The sequence below is a fragment of the Pelophylax lessonae genome (assembly GCF_965119305.1).
Source record: "Pelophylax lessonae genome assembly, chromosome: 8".
Classification (NCBI taxonomy): Eukaryota; Metazoa; Chordata; class Amphibia; order Anura; family Ranidae; genus Pelophylax; species Pelophylax lessonae.
In genome coordinates, this window is record NC_138775.1 from 81,799,280 (window position 1) to 81,822,215 (window position 22,936).

At 41.1% G+C, this 22,936-nt stretch overlaps 1 protein-coding gene across 1 annotated transcript in view; it reads right to left on the reverse strand.

Annotated features, from left to right (window-relative positions):
- EFCC1 (EF-hand and coiled-coil domain containing 1) overlaps positions 1-22,936 on the reverse strand; it is a 246,135-nt gene that overhangs the window by 210,398 nt on the left and 12,801 nt on the right. Inside the window, exon 2 of the mRNA XM_082265482.1 lies at positions 10,986-11,386. Coding sequence (XP_082121608.1) covers positions 10,986-11,386 — 401 coding nt within the window. The remainder of the gene's footprint in view (positions 1-10,985; positions 11,387-22,936) is intronic.

Here is a 22,936-nt window from a genome sequence, read left to right on the forward strand (position 1 = left end):
CCCTCAGCCATTGGACTGCCCACAGGGTGGTGCACTTTAATAGCCAATCGTACTGGGCAGGTGCAAATGGCACCATCTTGTGGAAGAAAGCACTCACAGATTTTTTTGTTAACCTGGCATACCAGACAAGAGAAGCGGCACTGTGCATTGTTCATACATACAGAACATACCTCACAACTTCCGAGCTTCCGAGAATGAGGGAAATGACAGGGAGGAAGTGACTTGCGGCTCGCGTAGCGGGGCGCAGCAAAACAGAAGGGTGTGGCAAAACATTAGAGTGGGAGGGTCTAAGAGACATGGTCAAACAAAACCTGAGCTTCCTCGTACCTATAAAATACATTGAGGCTTGGGCCTCCATAATTGCTGTTGCGTTAGCCTGTTAGGCCTTGACTTTTCACATGTAGCAATTTGGGATCTTTACTGGGCAGATGCAAAAGGCACCATCTTGTGGAAGGAAGCAGCAAAGCACACACTGACATTTTGTGAAACAGGCATACAGGACAAGAGAAGTGGTACTTTGCAGACACCGCAGAGTCCATACATACAGAAAAAGAAGATACTTAGAATGCGGTGCACCCGGGAAACACAACAGTATTGCAACAGCAATGGAAGACTCAGCCCAGCCTTAGTCAATGTCACTAAGGCCTTGTTCACATGTAGTGATTTGGGATCACAGGCTGGCAGTATCCCCATGATTCCGCCTGCAATTCCAAATCACACTGCAATGCTGGCAAAATACAGCACGTGTGTGTGTGTTCCTTTAATTTTTAGTGGCACCAAATTATGGTGTGGTTTTGGATCCTTGTGTGATAAATCGCTCAACAATCACAGCAAAACCACACCACATTTTGGTGTCACAAAAAATGAATAGAACACAAACACACGTGCTGCGTTTTGCCAGCATTGCCATGCGATTTGGATTGGAATGTGGGTGTGGCAGCGGGTGGAATCACAGGGATATTCTGCCCACAATCCCAAATTGCTACATGTGAACAGTCAGGGCCTAACATTCTAACTCAACAGCAATTATAGAAGACTCAGCACCTCAATCAACAAACTTTGCCAGCAGTTCCCACAATCTCAGATACCTAGTTATAGTATGAATCAATAACAGGAAGAAATTCTGCACTGCAGTTTTAGCCTGAGGAGCACACAAGGGAAAGAGGCACACACATTATATATATATATATATATATATATATATATATATATATATATATAATCCAAAATTTGAAACTGCGCTTGGAAAACATCAGTTATAAAACCACAACTAATTGGTGATATAAGCAGCAACTCTGCTCTGCTGTGAGATATACACAGAATACATTCAAATATGTAAAAAAACAGCCGTGCAAAAATAAAGTGATAATAAAAATAATGTGATAATAATAATAATAATGTATGCAATGCATACTAGCACATTATGCCATTAACTTTCAGGGAGAAGATTTTTTGTGGTTTACTTCCACTTTAAGCTAAGACCAGTAGGCCTAGCATCGCATGGAAAGGGTCAAAAACTTTGTCAGCAGGACAACAATGTAGCAGGCTAGAAACATACATTTAAATAGGAATTAATAACCTTCAGTGCAGCATTCAAATGTAGTAGCACAGCACTCCATACAGCTAAGGGTAAATCTCAGAATGTTCCCACTGTTATGTGAATGTGCGGCTAGCACACACATGGGGAGAGAGAGCCTGTTGATTTGTAGGTCTCCTTCCTTTTTTTCAGAGCCAATCTTTGTCATAAAATAGATAATACAAGAGCAAAAAAAAAAAAATCCATCCTGCTCACTGTGCTTATTTTTAGAATGGCAGGATTGGCTTTTGTAAGAGATCAACCTTACACCTATTATACACTCTAATGTTGAGACTGAGGTATGCATTGCAAGCATGAAATAAGAGAAGGATAAGAAGAGACATTATGAAAGAGTTTATAAAAACAGAAGAAAAAAACTGAACTCCAACTGTTCTAGCCGTCCTGAACTTGATCCATGGTTGAAGTTCAGATCTAGAACACAGCACACAGAGATACACCTGGTGGTTGTTGGTGACCTGTCCTCCTGGAGTTAAGGTTAAAGTCCAGACTCCAGCACAGCACAGCAGCACTTCAAAGAAAATTGAGATGATCCTTCCACGTTGTACTGGAAGCAGGCAGGCTCAGCTGAGCTAACAGCACTCAGACTCAGGCATAGGCAGCTCCTTCCCCAAGCGACAGCCAAAGGCAGGAAGTGGCAGCTCGAAGAGAGGAGGAGCCGATCATATGTGTCAGTGGGCGGGATAGGTGCTGCCCGCTTCCTCCCGCTCTGCTCTCAGTGCTGCTGTCTTCCTGTAAGCTTCTGTAACTGGCTGAACAAGTCAAGACATGTCTCTGGAGTCTCAGTCTGGACTGGAGAGGAGGTGTGGAGGGGGAGCAGACAGACGAGAGCACTGTCAGCCAGAGCCTCCCTCATCCCAAGCCAAGCCTACTGTCCGGGCGGCGCTCCAGGTCGTCAGGTGGAGTAACAGCAGGCAGCAGCATTAAAATAACAATGCATTAGAGCCTAGTGCGGCACAAAAAAAAAAAAAAAAACCTTCCCCGTTATCTACGTCCCTGCATATACATATACATACGCACACAGACACATAGACTCTTATACATACATTTTAAAATGTATTAAAACATGGATGGTGTCAGTAGGGCAGTGGACATGTCAGTAAGCAGAAGTTGGTGTCAGTAGGACAGTGGATGATGTCAGTCAGTACAGCAGTGGATTTGTCAATATAGCAGAAGTTGGTGTCAGTAGAGCAGTGGATGGTGTCAGTAGGGCAGTGGATGGTGTCAGTAGGCAGTGGAATTTGAAATTAGGGCATAAGATGGTGTCAGTAGAGCAGTGGACAGTGTCAGTAGGGCAGAGATTGGTGTCAGTAGAGCAGTGGATGGTGTCAGTATTTTTTTTTTACTATTTTATTAGAGAGAAGGAGGGAGAGGGTGAGAGAGGAGGAGGGGGAGAGAGAGAGATTTGTGACAAATTTTTATTTTAATGAGGTTTTAAAATATCTTTCTCTCAGCATAAAATGATGCTGCCCTAACACTGCAGTGCTCTGTGTTAGCAGCCATATGTAACAGCCCCAACCCTCAACACAAGATCCTGAACGATGGCCAAATTCAAATTTTAGTCATTTTTAGTGGTGCACTGAATGAACATTTTAGTGCCGAAACCAAAATCGAAAATGCAGGATGCACTTGACCGAAAACCGAAACCAAAAATGACAGTTTAAAAAAAAAATATATATATATATATATACCATATATATATATATATATATATATATATATATATATATATATACATATATATATACATATATATATATATATATATATATATATTGTATTAGATTCGACTTTTTAATAATATCATGAATTTAAATAAATATTAATTTCTATTATTTAAATTCTATGAGCTGCTGGCTGTCAGAATACAATAGCCGGGAGGAGAGATTTTTCTGTCTCCATTGTTTAGATACATTAATGATTAGTATTATATAAGTACAACATTTCACTCTCTCTAAGAATGATCGATAGGCTTCATGTACATGGGACGTTTTAAAACCTATCCTGAATGCTGGAACTTGACAGCCAATAACTGACGGTTAAAAATTTCAGTTTTGATGTGTTTACATGCCGCTTTTATGCATGTTTAGAGGTGTTTGTGTTTAGAAGCATTTTTACATTGTAAAATGGTCAGAAATGTATCCCTATTGAAAACACCTATAAGCAAAACACTTAAAAACGCAAGTTACCGCATTTAGACGCGTTTGCACGCTGTAAACTGAATGCTTTAAAAAAAAATGGCACTAAACTCAACTGCCTCTAAACGACTATAAACGACTCAGTGTACATGGACAGATAAGATAACATAGAGGAGAGTTCAGGGACTGCTGAAAAACATGCCCAACTGCTCCTAAACGTCCGTTTATCAACAGCAGTGTACATGAGGCCTTTAAAGTGAAAGTCCACCCCAAAACTAAAATCTCTATAGACCTCCACAATCTAACATTAACCCATCTAGCCCTGTAAAGAAGAAATCAGTATACATGCCTTTTTCGAATCCGATCCGATCTGGTCTCCAGCGGCGGAAGCTCTGCAGAGGACACGGCCAACAACGGCTGTGAAATGAATGGGGAGTGACGTCACCCATAGAACTACTATATGGCTTCTGTTGTTGGATGTGTCCTCTGCACCCGTCTCCACAGCAAAGCCACGGTTGACAGCTCAGCGTGGGATCGGGTCGGATCAGCTTCAAAAAAAGGTATGTATACTGATTTTTTCTTTACAGGGTTAGATAGGTTAGTGTTAGATCGTGGAGGTCTATAGATGCAGAGATTTTAGTTTTAGGGTGGACTTCTACTTCAAAGCAGTAGTAAACTCCAAAGAAAAGTTCCCAGCAATCAAAAGGTCACTATGTATAACATTTCTAAACACACCAGAATACTAATTGGCCTTCTAGCATCTTTATCACTAATTGTACAGCCCTTTCCTCCCTGTCAAAGCCAGAATCTCGCGCATGCTCAGTAAAGGTTTACCAAGCCTCATTGACGTATACCATTATCTTGACGACAAAGCCTGGCAAACCAATACGAATACACATGCAAATATCCTCATGTTCATGTTAACCATGAATATCATTGTAGACACCCCCTGTGACATAGATAATCACATGGGGTGTTTCAGGAACAACGGGATCTCCTGGGATTGAAATGCCATGGAGTTATGCTATCAGAGGCACGGCACATAGATGCACAGACTGACGACATGCTGAGTGTGCCCCAAGTGGGGGACAAAATGCGCATGCCCGAGTGAGGCCACTGGCACAAACATCAGGCGATATCTTCTAAACCGTGCAGTTTATAATACTTTTAAAGCCACCTACATGTAAGTGATTTTAAAATAAAACTATAGCAAAAATTTGAGCACTTACATCTTTGGTTTGACTGACCTGTAGATCAATGAACAAGTCTTTGGTCTTCAAATAAGCACTAACAAAATACAATTAATTAACTGCAACTTTGTAACAATGTATTTGTGAATGAACGCTGCTTGCAGGCTCAATTTACACAGGAGCTGCTGCAAATGGCAGGCAACCACAAGTGGCAAGCATAACGGGCATTGTGGTGACATAGCAATAAAAGAACATGGCAGGCGTTACAAAAAATGCACTGATTCAAAGTTACATCACAACACAGCATAAGAGGCAAAGGGAAATCCGAACAGGGACCCAGACAACGATAAGAATTTAGCAGAGGTATTAACCCTTCCTCACTTCCAAAACTAAAGAAATAGCATGGTGGGTGGAATACCACTTTAGGCTAATAAATAAATTGTTCACATATTTATAGAATGGAACTAAAAAGATGCCTGGATGCTTTTTGAAGAGATAGACAAAGACTATCAGTAATAAAACATCTTTCTATTGCAAACAAGATGGGAGTTACATAGTTACATAGTTACATAGTAGGTGAGGTTGAATAAAGACAATAGTCCATCCAGTTCAACCTGTGTAGGTGTGTGTGGCTGTAATCATCTCACATACCCCTGAATGTTCTGATCCTTGAGATGTAAGTCTAAGAGTCTTTTGAAAGCCACCATACTACCCGCAGAAACCACCTCTTGTGGTAGAGAATTCCACAATCTTGTAGCCCTAACAGTAAAGAACCCCCCACGTTGCCTGAGGTTAAAACGCTTCTCCTCTAATCGCATTGTATGCCCTCGAGTCCTCATGCAATCCCTTCGAATGAACAGCTTTTTTTCTAAGCTGGGATCCCCATTAAGATATTTATAAATTGCTATCATGTCCCCCCTCAGACGTCTCTTCTCCAGGGAGAATAAATCGAGCGATTGTAGACGCTCTTCATAGTCAAGGTCCTCCAATCCCCTAATTAGTTTAGTTGCCCTTCTCTGGACTCTCTCCAGCTCCAACACATCCCTCCTGAGGACTGGCGACCAGAACTGGACAGAATACTCCAGATGCGGTCGGACCAGAGTTTTATAAAGTGGAAGGATTATAGTCTTATCTCTTTTATAACTTTGTGCAATACACAAGGGTCCCAGGAATCAGATCTGTTCAACAGTCCTTGATGGTAAAAGCATCTAAAATGACAGTATGTTTACATTAAAGAGTTGTGTCTATCAACTCATGGAACAATACACAAGAAAGAAACCATGGCCAAGACATCTGGAAGCCATATAAAACTGTCATTTTGCTGTCATCATAAGTATAACTGTGATATATAGTATCTCACAAAAGTGAGTACACCCCTCACATTTTTGTAAATGTTTTATTCTATCTTTTCATGTGACAACACTGAAGAAATGACACTTTGCTACAATGTAAAGTAGTGAGTATACAGCTTGTATAACAGTGTAAATTTGCTGTCCCCGCAAAATACTTCAACACACAGCCATTAATGTTGAAACCGCTGGAAACAAAAGTTAGTACACTCCTAAGTGAAAATGTCCAAATGGGGCCCAATTATCCATTTTCCCTCCCTGGTGTCATGTGACTCGTTAGTGTTACAAGGTCCCAGGCGTGAATGGGGAGCAGGTGTGTTAAATTTGGTGTTATTGCTCTCACTCTCTCATACTGGTCACTGGAAATTTAACATGGCAACTCTCTGAGAATATGAAAAAAAGAATTGTTGCTCTACATATAGATGGCCTAGGCTATAAGAACGTTGCCAAGACCCTGAAACTTAGCTGCAGCACAGTGGCTAAGACCATACAGCGGTTTAACAGGACAGGTTCACCACAGAACAGGCTTCACCATGGTCGACCAAAGAAGTTGAGTGCACGTGCTTAGCGTCATATCCAGAGGTTGTCTTTGGGAAATAGACGTATAGAGTGCTGCCAGCATTGCTGAAGAGGTTGTAGGGGTGGGGGTGGGTCAGCCTGTCAGTGCTCAGACCATACACCGCACACTGCATCAAATTGGTCTGCATGGCTGTCGCCCCAGAAGGAAGCCTCTTCTAAATATGATGCACAAGAAAGCCTGCAAATAATTTTCTGAAGACAAGGTGACTAAGGACATGGATTGCTGGAACCATGTCCTGTGGTCTGATGAGACGAAGATAAACGTATTTGGTTCAGATGGTGTCAAGCGTGTATGGCGGCAATAAGGTGAGGAGTACAAAGACAAGTGTGTCTTGCCTATATTCAACATGGTGGTGGGAGTGTCATGGTCTGGGGCTGCATGAGTGCTGCGGGAACTGGGGAGCTACAGTTCATTAAGGGAACCTTGAATGCCAACATGTACAATGACATACTGAAGCAGAGCATGATCCCCTCCCTTTCGGAGACTGGGCTGTAGGGCAGTATTCCAACATGATAACGACCCCAAACACACCTCCAAGATGACCACTGCCTTGCTAAAGAAGCTGAGGGTAAAAGTGATGGACTGGCCAATCATGTCTCCAGACCTAAACCCTATTGAGCATCTGTGGGGCATCCTTAAACGAAAGGGGGAGGAGCCCAAGGTTTCTAACATCCACCAGCACCGTGATGTCGTCATGGAGGAGTGGAAGAGGACTCCAGTGGAAACTTGTGAAGCTCTGATGAACTCTATGCCCAAGAGGGTTAAGGCAGTGCTGGAAAATATTGGTGGCCACACAAAATATTGACACTTTGGGCCCAATTTGGACATTTTCAGATAGGGGTGTACTCACTTTTGTTGCCAGCGGATTAAACATTTATGGCTGTGTGTTGAGTTATTTTGAGGGGACAGCAAATTTACACTGTTATACAAGCTGTACACTACTTTACATTGTAGAAAAGTGTAATTTCTTCAGTGTTGTCACATGAAAAGAAATAATAAAATATTTACAAAAATGTGAGGGGTGTACCACTTTTGGGAGATACCATAGTAGAGTAGATAAAATGGCGTCTCCCATATGTGCTTTATAAAATATACACGGCAGCTGCCATCAATTTGTTTGGGAAGTCCCAAAACAAATTTCAAAAATTATTATATCAATCTGAGGTGCTACACAATACCAATAGCTGTTGAACCAGGCTCCAAATCATAAGGATTCCCAGAAAAACACATATAGGCGAAAAATCGTGCAATACCATTTATTACAATATCCAAGATTCAATAAAAACTACTAGGAATGCAAAAGTTGTGCCCAAAGCAGCACCCTTTCTAGAGCGTTTAGTATTCAGTAGTTATCGCCGCTTTTACCAAGACGTTCCAACTGCGTTCCACCAAGAACCAAAAATTATGAAACTGGAAGTATCACCGCTACGGACCTTAATGTATTTCACCAGAATGGCGCCATCAGGTAGTGATTTTTTTCTGGGAATCCTTATGATTTGGAGCCTGGTTCAACAACTTAAAGCCATGATACATATATTTACCCAAATGATGAATGATATAGAATGGGATGACTGGCCTCGAAATTGGGGGACTCAATTGATGATTTATAATATATCGAAACTGTGAGTCCCGGTGGCCCGATTACATCTGGTGAGTGGCCCTCTCACATTGAGGTGGAGGATAATCACTTATGAGCATGCGTTAGATGAGAATATTCCAGCACATCAAGCACAGGGTGTAGAAGATACTCAATCACACATATAGAAATTATTTGTATTGTATTTTTATGCCAATATTGATATCTATACGTTGTATGTTCAACAACAAGGTTATATATATATATATATATATATATATATATATATATATATATATATCAATCAATATCAGTGATAATATTTTATAGTACCAATTTCTACCTCATAAGTGAAAGAATTAATATAAATAATATATATATATATATATATATATATATATATATATATATATATATATATATATATATATATATATATATATATATATATATTCATATATATATATATATATATATATATATATATATATATATATATTATTTATATTAATTCTTTCACTTATGAGGTAGAAATTGGTACTATAAAATATTATCACTGATATTGATTGATCAGTTTTAAGAAATATTATGGAACATGTATCTATTTTTTTAACACACGCCTGTCTTTATGGACTTTTGAGCTCATGTTTCAAAGCATGACCATTTCTTGTAGCTAATAGCAGTCAATCAGTAGCCATTTTAGGCAGGATCTAAAAAATGACTTCTGATTTATAGGAGACCAGAGTGGCCAACCTAGTACTAGTTTTCCCCAGTAGTAAGCCAGGCCTCCTTCTTCCATGTCCTGTTCTTCTCTATTCAAATACACCTGTAAGCTTATTTGTACCAGCTGCTATGAATGGCAAAACTTGCTGCACACAAAACTGCAGCCTGCATGAATTGTAGGGTGGAGCATTATATATGCCAATATGTCTACATGTGGCAAATTATTACTTCTCTGGCTATCTGCATCAGACATAACAAGACATAAGAGGAAATCTAGTTATAATATTGCTACAGGAATAAAATTTAGGAAACAAAAGTATGCATGATGAACCAAATCATGGTCTGTACAAAGCTAGCGCTTTAAAGATGAAACACAGATACATAAAAAAAAAAAAAAAAAAAAACCTGTAGCTCTATATTTGTTACTACCTTACAAAATATACATTTTATTGCTAGTAATGTAGGTGCCTGAATTGGACTTGGTATTACTCACTTGCAATTTAAGGTAGAGCTTATACTAGGAGAGACAGAAGCAGCAAAAATAGCCAATCTTTTATGTTGCAGTGCTCACATTTTTACAGGCGACATGCTGATAGAAGAAGAAAGCAGAGTGACAAGCTTATCAGTATGTTTTTTCTCCTTTCACTGTCCAGGTATAGGATGGGGGAGTGACAAGATCTGTGATTATTACAGTAATGTAGCAGAAAAAAATCAAGCTCTGGTTGGCTATGTGGCCAAGCTGTGTAAATTTTAGGACTGAATGGACAAAAAATACAAATTCTTCAGTAAAGCCTCGACCACACGCACCGATTGTTGGCCGACCGATCGGCCGTCTTTTGTCCAGTGTTGTTGTGTTGGTTGAAATGTGCTCTAGACTGCACATGAATTTTGTCGGCCAACAACAACCAACTGCAGAAGTGATGTCATGTTCTGGTCTACTTTTCGTGTGTTTTTTCTTCTCTGAGCATGCCCAGGCTTGATCATCACATTTTTGTAGGCCGAAATCTGTACTGACTGAGGAACAATTGGCCGTTCTGCTGACGGCCAACAAAGATTTTATAGCACGCACACCAGATTTCAGTCGGTTGTCGGAAGCATCATACTAACAAGCCGACAATCGGCCGATCGGACGTTGGCCGAAAATTTACGGCCAACAATCGGTGCATGTGTACGGAGCTTAAGGCAAACAACTCCTGTAAATGCATTTCATCTGCGTATTTAGTGTCTATCTGGAGTTTAGCCCTAAAAGATGGATAAAATGTGTAGTTCTACATGAAGGATAATAGAAAATTACGCAATCCTACATCTGCTCAGGACATGTGTGTATAGATTTGGCTTGCCTCCATTCTGTTAAAGACATCACAGGTATGTAGATAGCTTTTTTCGGAGGCGCTGGATTTAATCCTATTTAAAGAGAACAAATTTCTGTGTAATATCTCTTCTTGTATATAGCTATAATTTACAGATTAATTTTACAGTCACCATGCCCGTGGCAGGAATCTGCAGCAGATAAAACAGTTATTGATTTCTTACTTTTGCTTGAAAATGTGTTAACTCCCAAAGGCACACAGACTGAGAAATCATTAATAATAGTTCTTAATTGAGGTGCTGAACAGCCTACTGATTTTTGCCAGTGGCAGTTTTGTCTTTTCTTTGATGCCTATAAAATTACCAGCTGGAGTTTGTGTTCGGTAATAGCAGGAAAAGCACTATTGGCAGTACTGCTGTGATATAGAAAGCTTATGGCTAGAAAAGGCTTTAGTGGGTTCTTTATTTCCATATTCCATGTTGTGAGTCACTTATTACGTACTTATTACTGAAATTGGCTCACTTACCTGTAAAGCTGTAGTTCAGTCTCCAGCTGATCCACACGCATCTGGAGAAGAGGAACCTCATTTGATTTTTCTTCCAAGTCCTTCACTTTTCTATAACATGCCAACAATGCTTGTCGGGCATCTTCTGCTTTCTTTCTCGTCTCTGCCTGTTCTTTCATTAGTTGTTGGTTACATTCCTCTAAATAAATTAGGACATTTTGAGTTTTGCTCAGTTCTTCTTCCAAGTCTTTGTTCATTTTTATCACTTGCTCCAACTGTTCATTTCTGGAGCTCTGGATCAGGTTGATCTCTCTCTGAACACATCTTGTTGTAACAGTGTAACTTTGGGACAACACCCGCCGGTTAGAGATGGTTGAGATGTCTTCAGTTTTCTGTGAAGAAAGATTTCTGCGTAGGCCAACCTATAAGAGGTACAAAATAAAACTAGCTGTTCAGTATTGGACACTTGATTCACACCAAAACCCGTATAGAGTTTACTAAGAGGCAGATATCATAAATATAATATTTAGTACAATATACCACTAGCAACAGTGCTTTAATTGGGCCGATATGCACTGGTACTCAGTACCACCACTTCCAAATATGGCTCTTGAGCATACCGCTACCTCTCCATGTGCCTTAGAGTACTAGTACACTCATTTTGGACATCTGCACCCTCAATTGCCCCCCCCCCCAAGAATATTTCCCACTCCAGAGCCAGACCAGTCACCACCAGTGAGTTCCCCTGCTCCGGAGTCCCAGCCCAGGCCAGGGGGGTGCTCTGTGGGGACCCTGATGTGGGGTGGGGCAACAAAATTTATAGGCTATAATAGAGTACCGGCACCTCTTTTGGGCCACTTAAAGCACTGACTAGCAACATATAAATATTGGGGAATAAATTTCCAATAGTAACATATTATATGAATATAGAGAATGATCCTCCAAACTTTCTAAACAAAGGGCCAGTTTACTGACTTTCAGACTTTAGGGGGGCCATCCTGTGGCCATTGGGAGTACAAAATGTTCAGCATCAGTGGGAGTAAACAATCCCCCATCATTGGAGTCACAGGGAGGAATTATGCCCCATCATTGGTGTCATTGAGCTCCATTGTTGGTTGTCACTGGGAGGAACAGTGCCCCATCCTTGATGTCATTGGTAGAAATTGTGCCCCATCGGTGGTGTCATTGGGAGGAACTGTGCCCCAACATTGATGTCATTGGTAAGAATTGTGCACCATCATTGGTGTTTTTGTGAGGAATTGTGCCCTTCCTCGGTGTCAGTAAAAACAAAAGTGCCCCAAAGGCCAGAAAAAGCAAGCGAAGGGCCACATCTGGCCCCTGGACCGCAGTTTATATAGAGGATGCAATTAGGAGACCACTTATATAGAGGATGCAATTTTCTACTAAAAACATTAAATTAGGGCAGCCATTCTCAACCTATGATCTGTGGAACCCTAGGGTTCCTACAGACTTTGCTAGGAGTCTGATAGCACCTGCATTGATCCTGCGCTAGCACCATTTAGTATAGCCATAACAGGAGTGATCTTTTTAGTTGTCTGTAACGGTGGTATTTTCCCACTAACCACCACTTTCTCTCCACTAGAATAGGGCACCAATGAAATTGAGAATTCTTTCAACTGACCTTCAATGTAAGGGGCATTAAACTTTTGACAGAGCATAGATATAAGGAGGCCTATTTTGCTGGCCATAATATAAAGGGGTACTTTTCCACTGACCACAAATGTAAGCAGACACCTATTCTACTAATCACCAATGTAAGGAAACCCTTAAAGGGTTTGTAACCCTAAATTTTGCCTTTGCTGTCAGACCCTCTCTTTCAAGCTCCTATCCTGCCCTATATAAGTGTTTGTAGGAAATTAAGCCTTTAAATACCTTTTGTGAATTGTTTTCAGGCCAGTTACGTGGCTCCCGGCTTCTCTGCTTTTACTATCCAGGGCTACAGCAGGAGGAGCCGAGCTTTTCCTCTGACATCAGCCAGGAGTAACGTGACTGCCGAGCTGGCCGCTCGGCTCCTCCTGCTGTAGCCCTGGATTGTAGTATTAGAGCAGCCGGATGTTACGTGACCGGCCTGAAGCTACTTCACAAAAAGGTATTTAGATGCTTTGTTTCTTACAAACACTTACACAATGCAGGATGGGAGCTTAAAAGAGAGGGGCTGGCAGTGACATTGTACTTTTTTATTACCAGCAGCAGGGGGGGCAGAGACAGAGACACAGACTCCTGAGCTGACAGGCAAGGAGGGGAGGGGGGAGAACAGAGAGGAGACACAGCAGATGATGGAGGCAAGCAGGCAGATCACGGTGGTCAGGGTTCATTAGCCATGATTATCGTGGTCAGCACAGAGAAGTGGCAGGATCAGCCAGGTTTTTTACAGTTTTCATAGGGGCAGGTTAGACAGCACAACCCCTGTGCTGTTTAACCAGCTACAGTAAACCCCCCCTCCATTGCGGGGGTTACGCTCCGGACCCAGCCGCGAAAAGTGAAAATCCGCGAAATAGAAAAACCCTATTAAAATGCATTGTAGGCATGTTTTTTTACTGTCACTGTACGTGTAAAAGCATTTTAAGGTCTTTAAACACACTTTTAAAACAATAGAAACTCATTTAAACACAAAAGATACTGAGAGACATTGCAAGAGCTATGGAAAACACAAAAATATTTCATTTTTAATGATTTATATAGTAAAATAACATTACAAAAAAAAAACGCAATATACCGGGACCGCAAAAACTGAACCGCGGGGGTTTACTGTATAAGGAAACAGGATCTCTATTTTTTTTTTCTTTTTTAGGGTAACAAACACTTTAACTGAACACCAATGTTTAATAATGACAGCACACCACAAGGTAACATTTCAAGGCTTCACAGGACTCCTTCATTAGTCCAGTCATTGGTCGCTGCAGCACCATTTTATAGAGAGCAGTGGCTCTGTAGTCCTCAGGCATAGCTGAAAACAATGTAACTGACAACAGTCAGCACAGACAAAGAGTACAGGAAGTTGTCAGCGCACATCATTTCTGGAAAGATCAACTTTTTTTTCCACAGGAATAACAAAACTATTTTAATGGTATACTTACCATGACCACATAGGACCAAATGAAGCAGGTTTATCGTTATATATATATAAATATGTTTTTTGGAAATATTAGATTTTCTTTTTTTGTCTCTACATGTGTTTTTTTTTTTTTAAATGTGCCTTTCAACATATTCTTGTTCTAGTCCTTTTGATTTTCTTTTTTTTTTTCTACTTTCCCATCTGGTAAACATTTTTATAAGCTTCCACAATGGTAGAGGTTTGACTTTGATTAATATCCCTGCTCTCTAAGAACATTATATTTCTCTATAAAATGCATGCCATATGTAACTCATTTTTTTGTCTTCAATTTAATGCAGCTGCCCCATAGCAGCTAAAATGCCACATTATATAGGGCTGAAATCAGCCTACACTAGGAGTTTATTGAATCCAGATGTGACCCACAGAGTTCTGAATAGCAGTGATGATTACAGGGTCAACAGGCTGAGGGTTTATTAATGAAAATTAAAAAAAAAAAACCGACACTTTATTATTTAACTTATTCAAACTACAGTTGAAGAATAGATGACCTCTTCAAATCTATCAAAAAATTATACCATGATGAAGACTATGCCAGGGCATGGAAAGTGAGAAAGTCACATCTGCTCTTTAAACAACATTTTGAAAGCACGCATAAATAAATTAATTTCTTTTTTCAGTTAATGTTGGGCTGAAAAGCAAATTTCAAGAAAAAAAATGTATTATTTTTTTTTTTTTTTGGGCAGAAGTAGTGCCTTGCAGCTTGTTAGCCATCAATCAACGCAGAAAGTTTGGAGTTTAAATGATACTCGTTATTGGCTAACTTACTTTATTATGTCCCTTTCATATGGGCGCCCTCCACTTCATCTCAACAGAAGACATCTGTTCTGGAGGGAGGAATAGAAAAAGTGAACACATTGAATCCCTATGGGTGATTGGATATAAGCAGATGTGCATTCCTTATATCTGCCCACATCCAGTCAGGGCCTGGAGACAAACTTTTTCTATTAACTCCAATAGACTTAAATGAACCCGGATTTGGGCAGATAAAGGCGGACACACTTCCGCTTACATCCAGCCGCTGAAAGGGATATATTGCAGTCTATTCTGTATCCATGTACAGTAATCATGGATTAAAAATAGATGGGGGGAATGCCTGTGTTAAAGGGGCCGTAAAGATATAAGCTTTTGGGACCCGTTAGTTTCCTTCCTTAGGCATTTTTTAATGCCAGCGGAAAGAGTCCTGAAAGCTTACACCTTTAAGACCCCTTTTCACATTGGTATTTGGATAGGGTAGGGAATAGGTAAAACCCCTTCTTTTTGCTGTTTGTTTCTCAGAGACACAGCAAGAAATAAGCTCAGAGCTCTACAAACTGAAGGGAATTCTCTCTTAGATGGTTGTCACCAGAACAGATTTCCCAATTGGAAGGTTTCACCTACTGTATATTCCTGTTCCTGTGAAAATATGAGATTTCCCTTCACTTTTTAGTGACAATCGTAACCAGGACAAAATCTCCCCAACTGGAAAAAAAAAAGCCTACATAGGAACCAAACTTTTAAAATTTTATCCAAAATAAAATTGATGTATTTTAGCTTTGCATAAAAGTGATACTAAAGTCTCGTTTTTTTTTTTTTTTGCTTAAAAATAACAAATATGTTATACTTACCTGCTCTGTGCAGCTGGTTTAGCACAGAGGTCCCTCTTCGATGCTCCTGGTCCCTCCGTCATGATGAGTGCCCCAACAGCAACTAATTTGCTATGGGGGCACCCAAGCCAAGTGTGTCCATTCAGACACAGAGCTGCAGCTACTCCATGCCCCCTCTTTCTCCTCATTGGCTTACTGACTTTGATTGACAGCAGTGGGAGCCAATGGCGCTCCACTGCTGTCTCAGCCAGTGAGGAGGGAGACTCCCGGACAGCCGAGTCTCTCCAGCAACATCGCTGGATAGAGATTAGCTCAGATAAGTATTGGGGGGCTGAGGGGGGCTGCTGCACACAGAGGGTTTTCTATCTTAATGCAAAGAATGCATTAACCAATTCAGCCCTGGAAGGTTTTACACCCTTAAAGACCAGGCCATTTTTTTGCGATACGGCACTGCAGTATTTTAACTGACAATTGCACGGTCGTGCGACACTGTACCCAAAAAAAATCAATGTCCTTTTTTCCCACAAATAGAGCTTTCTTTTGGTGGTATTTGATCACCTGCGGTTTTTATTTTTTGCACTATAAACAAAAAAAGAGCGACAATTTTGAAAAAATATATATTTTTCACATTCTGCTATATGACATTCTCAAAAAAAAAATTTAAAAATCAAAACTTTTTAACATTTTAGGCCAATTTGTTTTCTGCTAAATATGTTTGGAAAAAAAAAAGCAAAAAGTGTATTTTGATTGGTTTGCGCAAAAGTTGTCGCGTCTACTAACTATGGGAAAGATTTATGTAATTTTTATTGTGTTTTATTTTTTTTTACTAGTAATGACGGCAATCTGCGATACTGCGACATTGCAGCGGACAGATCGGACCCCTAACTGACATTTTTTACACTTTTGGGGGTACCAGTGACATTACTACAGTAATCAGTGCTAACAATATGCACTGTTACTGTAATAATGACACTGGCAGAGAAGGGGTTAACCCTATGGGTGATCAATGGGTTAAATGTGAGCCTAGAGGAGTGATTCGAACTGTGGGGGGGGGGCTTCTGAAATGACATAGAGACATGTGATCCTATATAGAAGGATCACATGGACTCTATGATCATTGCAGGGAGAAGAACGGTCAGCTGTGTTTACAACAGCTGACCGTTCTCTCTCAGCGGGGAACGATCGCGGGTGTCAGGCGGCAATCGGAGCCGCCTGACACACGCATCGGCTTCCCCGCTGACGAGCGGGGGCGGGAGTGCCCTTGCCCCCTAGCCTCCTGAGAGCGAGCAACGTATAACTACGTTGCTTTGCCCAGGAGCGGCTGACTGCCGCAGTATATCTGTGGTGGGCGGTCGTAAAGTGGTTAACATAAGGGTAGTCCCAGCGACGGATTCGCCACGGGATCACCTTTATGGGAGGCGAGAGAGGTGCCCCCCCCCTTTCCGCCGCTTCCCGTCAGTTTCCCCGCTTGCCAGACCCGTCAGTAGCGAGGAAAACTATCTGGTCCGCTGTCCCCTCAGGCAGGAAGTCGAGAGAGGGCAAGATGGCCCTCACTCAACTCTATGACCTTGGCGGACCAGAGCAGCGTCATACGTCGCTTCCTAGCAACGAATTTACAGTAAAGAGCCCATTTTTTTCATCATGGAAAAAAATTACTTTCTTTTTCTTTTTTAGTGTAGATGTGAGATCTGAGGTCTTTTTGACCCCCAGATCTCACAATAAAGAGGTCTTGTCGTGCCTATTTCTATTACAAGGGATGTTTACATTCCTTGTAATAGGAATAAAAGTGATCAAAAATGTTTTTTATTATAAGAACAGTGTAAAAATAAAAAATAAAAGATAAAAAAAATAGGAAAAAAAAATTAAAGCATCCTGCCCCTGTTAGCTCTCAACAGAAGCGAAAGCATACGCAAGTTGCGCCCACATATGTAAAAGGTGTTCCGACCACACATGTGAGGTATCGCCATGATTCTTGGAGCGATAGCAATAATTTGAGCCCTTCTCTGTAACTCTAAACTGATAACCTGTAGAAATTTTTAAAATGTCGCCTATGGGGATTTTTAAGTACCAATGTTTGTCGCCATTCCACAAGCGTGTGCAATTTTGAAGCATGACATGTTGGGTATCTATTTACTCGGCGTAACATTATCTTTCACATTATAGAAAAAAGTTGGGCTAACTTTATTGTTTTCTTATTTTTTAATTCAAAAAAGTGTATTTTTTCCAAAAAATTGGAATTTGTAAGACAGTGATAAAAAATATTGCAACAATCTCCATTTTATTCTCTAGGGTCTCTGCAAAAAAAAAAAATATAATGTTTGGGGGTTCTAAGTAATTTTCGAGCAAAAAAAAAAAAAACTGATTTTAACTTGTAAACAACAAGTGTCAGAAAAAGGCCAGCTCTAGAAGTGGTAATTCCAGTCCATTACAATATGGTTTGTGTAGCAATTGTATAAGTATTGTATATTGTTCTTTTTTTTCTTTGCTATTTACTTTTCAGGGGGAAAGTGGACTCACCCTTTAGTGCCGGTTCACACTGGTGCGATGCGGGAACCTTGCGAATCTACTGTGGGTTCTCGCATCACACCCGACTTGCCATATGCGAACTGATGGAGGTGTCAATACAAAATTAATGAACTTTCAATTCGGACAGGAATCGGATTGCATAGGTGTGAACACCCATGGGATACGAGTCTGGTGCGGACCAAAAAACTGCACGAATTTGGTCCAAATGCTATGCAAATTCAGCCATGCAATCTGTATGGCTGAATTCGTACCACACAGACATCGCATGTGATTTGCATAGCAGTGCGGTGCGAATCACATGTGATGGCTGAAGTGTGAATCAGCACTCAAACTCCACTACCGGCAGCAGTAAAAATTGCCACTGTGTTAAATAATTGTCTAGTCTAGAGGTTGAGGAATATACAGTAATACTTACCCTATTCCTTGCTCCCTCAGATTGCTGCATGAGTAGTTACCCGAAGCAGCTTACCTTCGCTGATATGCCAGGTCACAGGCTTTTTGACGTTATCTATGTGGGGACAGAGTAGGTGCCCCTATGATCAGTGCCAGGGAGCAATGAATAAGGTAAGTATAGTTGCTTAGTTCTCTACCCTAGACATAAATAGACATTCAGAGCACAGTTAGCTCTATGTGTATAGGTAGAGTTCTGTGTTTAATTTTACTAACCATGTGTGTTGTCATGCACCAACCTGCGTTAGCTTTGTGCGTTGATATGTGTTTTGATGTGCGCTTTCAATGAGTTTCTTAATATAGACTGTGGAGTCGATAGGGTTAACAGCCATTGATAAAGGCTTGGTAATACCTATTATAATACCTACTGGCAGCTAGTAAACAAAACGGGCACTTTTCTCCTGCCAGTAAATGCAAGTGACAGGAAAAGATTGCTGGTAAAAAACCCATGGCTGTGACGCTCGGCTTGGAACTGCACATGTGTTGTTCCGGTCTGGAGCTGGCCGAGAGGGCGGGTCTGGCGGAGGCGGTACCTGAGTTTGATGTGTGATGTCATAGTGCAAGGGAGCAAAGCAAAGAAGCTGGGACTGCGGGATGGGAGCAAGGCAAGTGGGGAGCAGGACTGTCAGTGCTGTTTGGACTAGAGTGGACTGAAGGGATCACATGGCATGGGGAGAGACTTAGGAGGGGGACGTGTCATGTCGGTGAGATGTCATCATCATTTGTGCTGCTGCACACTGCTGTCAGTGTCACTTTGACAGTCAATTCCATGTGTGTGTGTGTGCCAATTCTAATTTCTTGTCCTGAGCTACTTACTATATTGAAAATAAACTAAGAAATATGTGTTTTGCCTTAAAGCGGAGTTCCACCCAGTGAACTTTTTTTTTAATAAAAATACCCCAGAGACAGTCAGGGCTAGTGCATTCCACAATGGCTAGCCTCTGATCTGTCCCGGGTTGCACTTACCTGCAAGACAAAATACTTACCTTGAAAATGTATTCTCCAGCGCTGCCATCTCAGGTGTGGGCAGCTTGAAGCCAGCGCGATCTTCTTCTGTGTCCTCTTCCGTCTTCTTCGGTCCCACAATGCACTGCACCGGCCCCGCCGTCAGTCCCTGCACAGCTTCTGGGCATGCCCAGAAGCTGTTTTGCAAGGTATGATGGCGCCTGCACCGGAACTGACGTCGGGGCCGGGGCAGGCGCATTGATTCCTGGGAGCGATGACGTTCAGCTCCCAGGAATCATTGCAAAGCCAGGAAGTGACGAATCGCCGTGGCCGCCGAGGGGAGGAAGAGGAAGTAAGGTGAGTATATTTTCTTCTAAACGAGGTAAGTAAAAAAAAAAAAATTGTGATTATCCATTTGTTTTTCAGGTGACCCGGAGCAAGAAGATGGAGGTAAGTATAATTTTAGGGTGGAACTCCACTTTAATATCTACCTTAAGTCACATTGCTAATTGCATATTGTACTAGTTTGTAGTCTAAATACTGAAATTTGCACTTAATGTAGAACTATAGGCAAACTTTATTTTCATTTTGGATGGCTATGGAGGGTTATAAGCCCTGTCCAATTTTACCTGTATCTTATTGCGGACATTTCACTTCACTTCCTGTCACATAGCAAACCAGGAAGTAAGAGGAAATCTCTGCAAATTAGGGGAATTTCCTAGGCATCCCCAGATCACCAGAATTAGTGTCCTCTTTGGAAGATTTCCCCTCTATTACTTTTCTGGGGACAACCCAAAATTTGGGATTTTCTTTTACTTTCAATTTCAATGATAATTGTAAACAGGACAAATGGAGAGGGTGAATCTCCCTAACGGGGGCACAGACAGTAATAAAAACTGACAAACGTTTAAATCTTTCCCTACTCTATCGAACACTAATAGAAAAAAAGTTTTGCCTTTAGTTATACTTTGAAACTGTCCCTTTGTAACTTTTGGAAATGCCAGTAAAAACTTGGCTGTGCCAGTAAATTTTGGGGGTCGTGTCAGTGAATTTCATTCTGGTAGGTTGGCAACACTGCCTATTGCAGCTGAAACAAAACACATGATGTTCTTCTTTTTTTAAGGGTTTTCGGCCACTAACTTCTATGGTCCTCCTAACACATTAAACCACAGAAAAAAACAGACACGTCGTATTTTTCAAAATGGACTGCACTACAGCGCTGAGATGGGAACAGGCACTCTCTGTATTACGGGGAAGTCGGACACGTGCTTTAGCACATTGAAATATGTGCATTAAAGCAAAACAAACAATTGATACATTTATTTCAAAATTATTGTTTGATTGTTTCAATATGATTGTTTGATGGGAAAAAAAATGCTTGAATTTGTCTGACTCTTCCTTCAGGACAGATACTCGTGGAGCAAAAAAAATGTTTTATGGATTGGAAGTGTCTATTTAGTGTGATAGATTTTTTAAATCTTTCACCAAAACAATCGTTTTTTTTAAGCAATCATGTCATCGTGTATACGGCCAGCATCTACAGATAGGAAAAAAAGATGGGCAAGAGATAACACAGGAAAAGAAAAGGCCTCGTTGTAATACAAGGCATACCGGCTATATGTGCCTACCTTCCCTAACGCTGGATACACACTATACAACTTTTGTTGTTAGGTTTCTTTTAGATTTACCTTCAACTATATAGTGCAAGGGCCTGCCTTATTGTATACAAATTAAAAGTGTTTAGATTTGACCTCATATTATATGGTTTTGGTAAATCTAAAGAAAAAAATCTAAAGACAATTGTATAGTGTGTATGGCCTATAATGCCTCATACACACGCACCGATTGTTGGCCGAACGATCAGCCGTCTTTTGTCCAGTGTTGTTTGTTGGTTGAAATGTGCTCTAGAATTGCACTGGACTTTTGTTGGCCAACAAAAACCAACTTCAGAAGTGATGTCATGTGATGGTTGACTTTCCGTGTGTTTTTTCTTCTCTGAGCATGCCCAGTCTTGCTCATCTGATGTTTGACGGCCGAATTCTGTACTGACTGAGGAACAATCGGACGTTAGCCAACAAAAATTTTATAGCATGCACACCAGATTTTGTTTGACCGAAAAGTCGCAGTCGGTTGTCGGAATCATCATACTAACAAGCCGACAATCGGCCGATTGGACGTTGGCCGAAAATTTACGGCCAACAATCGGTACGTGTGTACGGGGCTTAAGGCTCCGTTCACACCTAAGTGTATCGTTTTCTGGCCCTTTTTTGGGCATTTTTCAGGCGTTATTTGCAGGTGTTTGGAGGCAGGCATTGACATCTAACAAAAACACTTCTAATCTGCCAAAAGAGAAGCTCATGTACTTTTTTGAGATTCAGGGATTTTTCTTCAAGCGACAAAATGCTCATATGTGAACAGGGCCATTGAAATGAATGGGATTTTGCTTGTTGGGCATTTTGAGACTTCAGAGATGAGCATTTTACGAGCTGAAAGGTCTGAACAGGGTCTAAGGCTCCGTTCGCATACTGGCGTATCGGTCTGTGGCGATTCTGCAAGCGATCCTGAATCATTGCAAATCCCGGGATGCCTCTGTGATTCCTGCGTCTTGCAATGGCACCCCAAATGTGGCGTCATTTTGACGCGATTGTTGCCCGACAAATCGTGTTAAAATCACACAAACCGAATCATGGGGCGCCTATCGACCAAAAAAAGTACAAGAACTTCTTTTGAGTGACAGGCCTCCCGCGATTCTGTTTGCGCGATTTTACCGCGATTCATCGAGCGACAATCGGGGCAAAATCGTACTAAGTTTGGGGTGCCTTTGCAAATCACGGAAATAGCACGGGCGTCCTGCAATTTGCAATGATTCGGGATCGTAGGCAGAATCGCAGTGATTCTGCCCATAATCCGATAAGCCTGTATGTGAACGGAGCATAAGTGAACTTCAAGCATCCAATCAAAAAAGTGCAGCGCTATTAGTGATGAATAAATATATGAATGTAATGAATGTCCATGTAAACAGTCCTATTAAACACTGAGAAAGATAAGGAAACCCCTTAATCCGGGAAAAGTGATGAAAGACTTGCAAGGATGCCACCAGCCTGTGATTTCACACCACGCTTACCCTAATGTAGTGACCCCCTAATAAGGTAGTTCGCATTCACTTTGTTTAACAGTTGGAAACAGAATCCCAATTTCTGGGAAGAAGCTCCCATAATCAGATGAATGGCGGCAATAACAATATGGCAACATCTGCCTCCCTCGTTCATGAAAAAACTCAACATCAACATTGACTTGAAGCTTATTCAGGGCTAAGGACTCTCTCCCTGTCC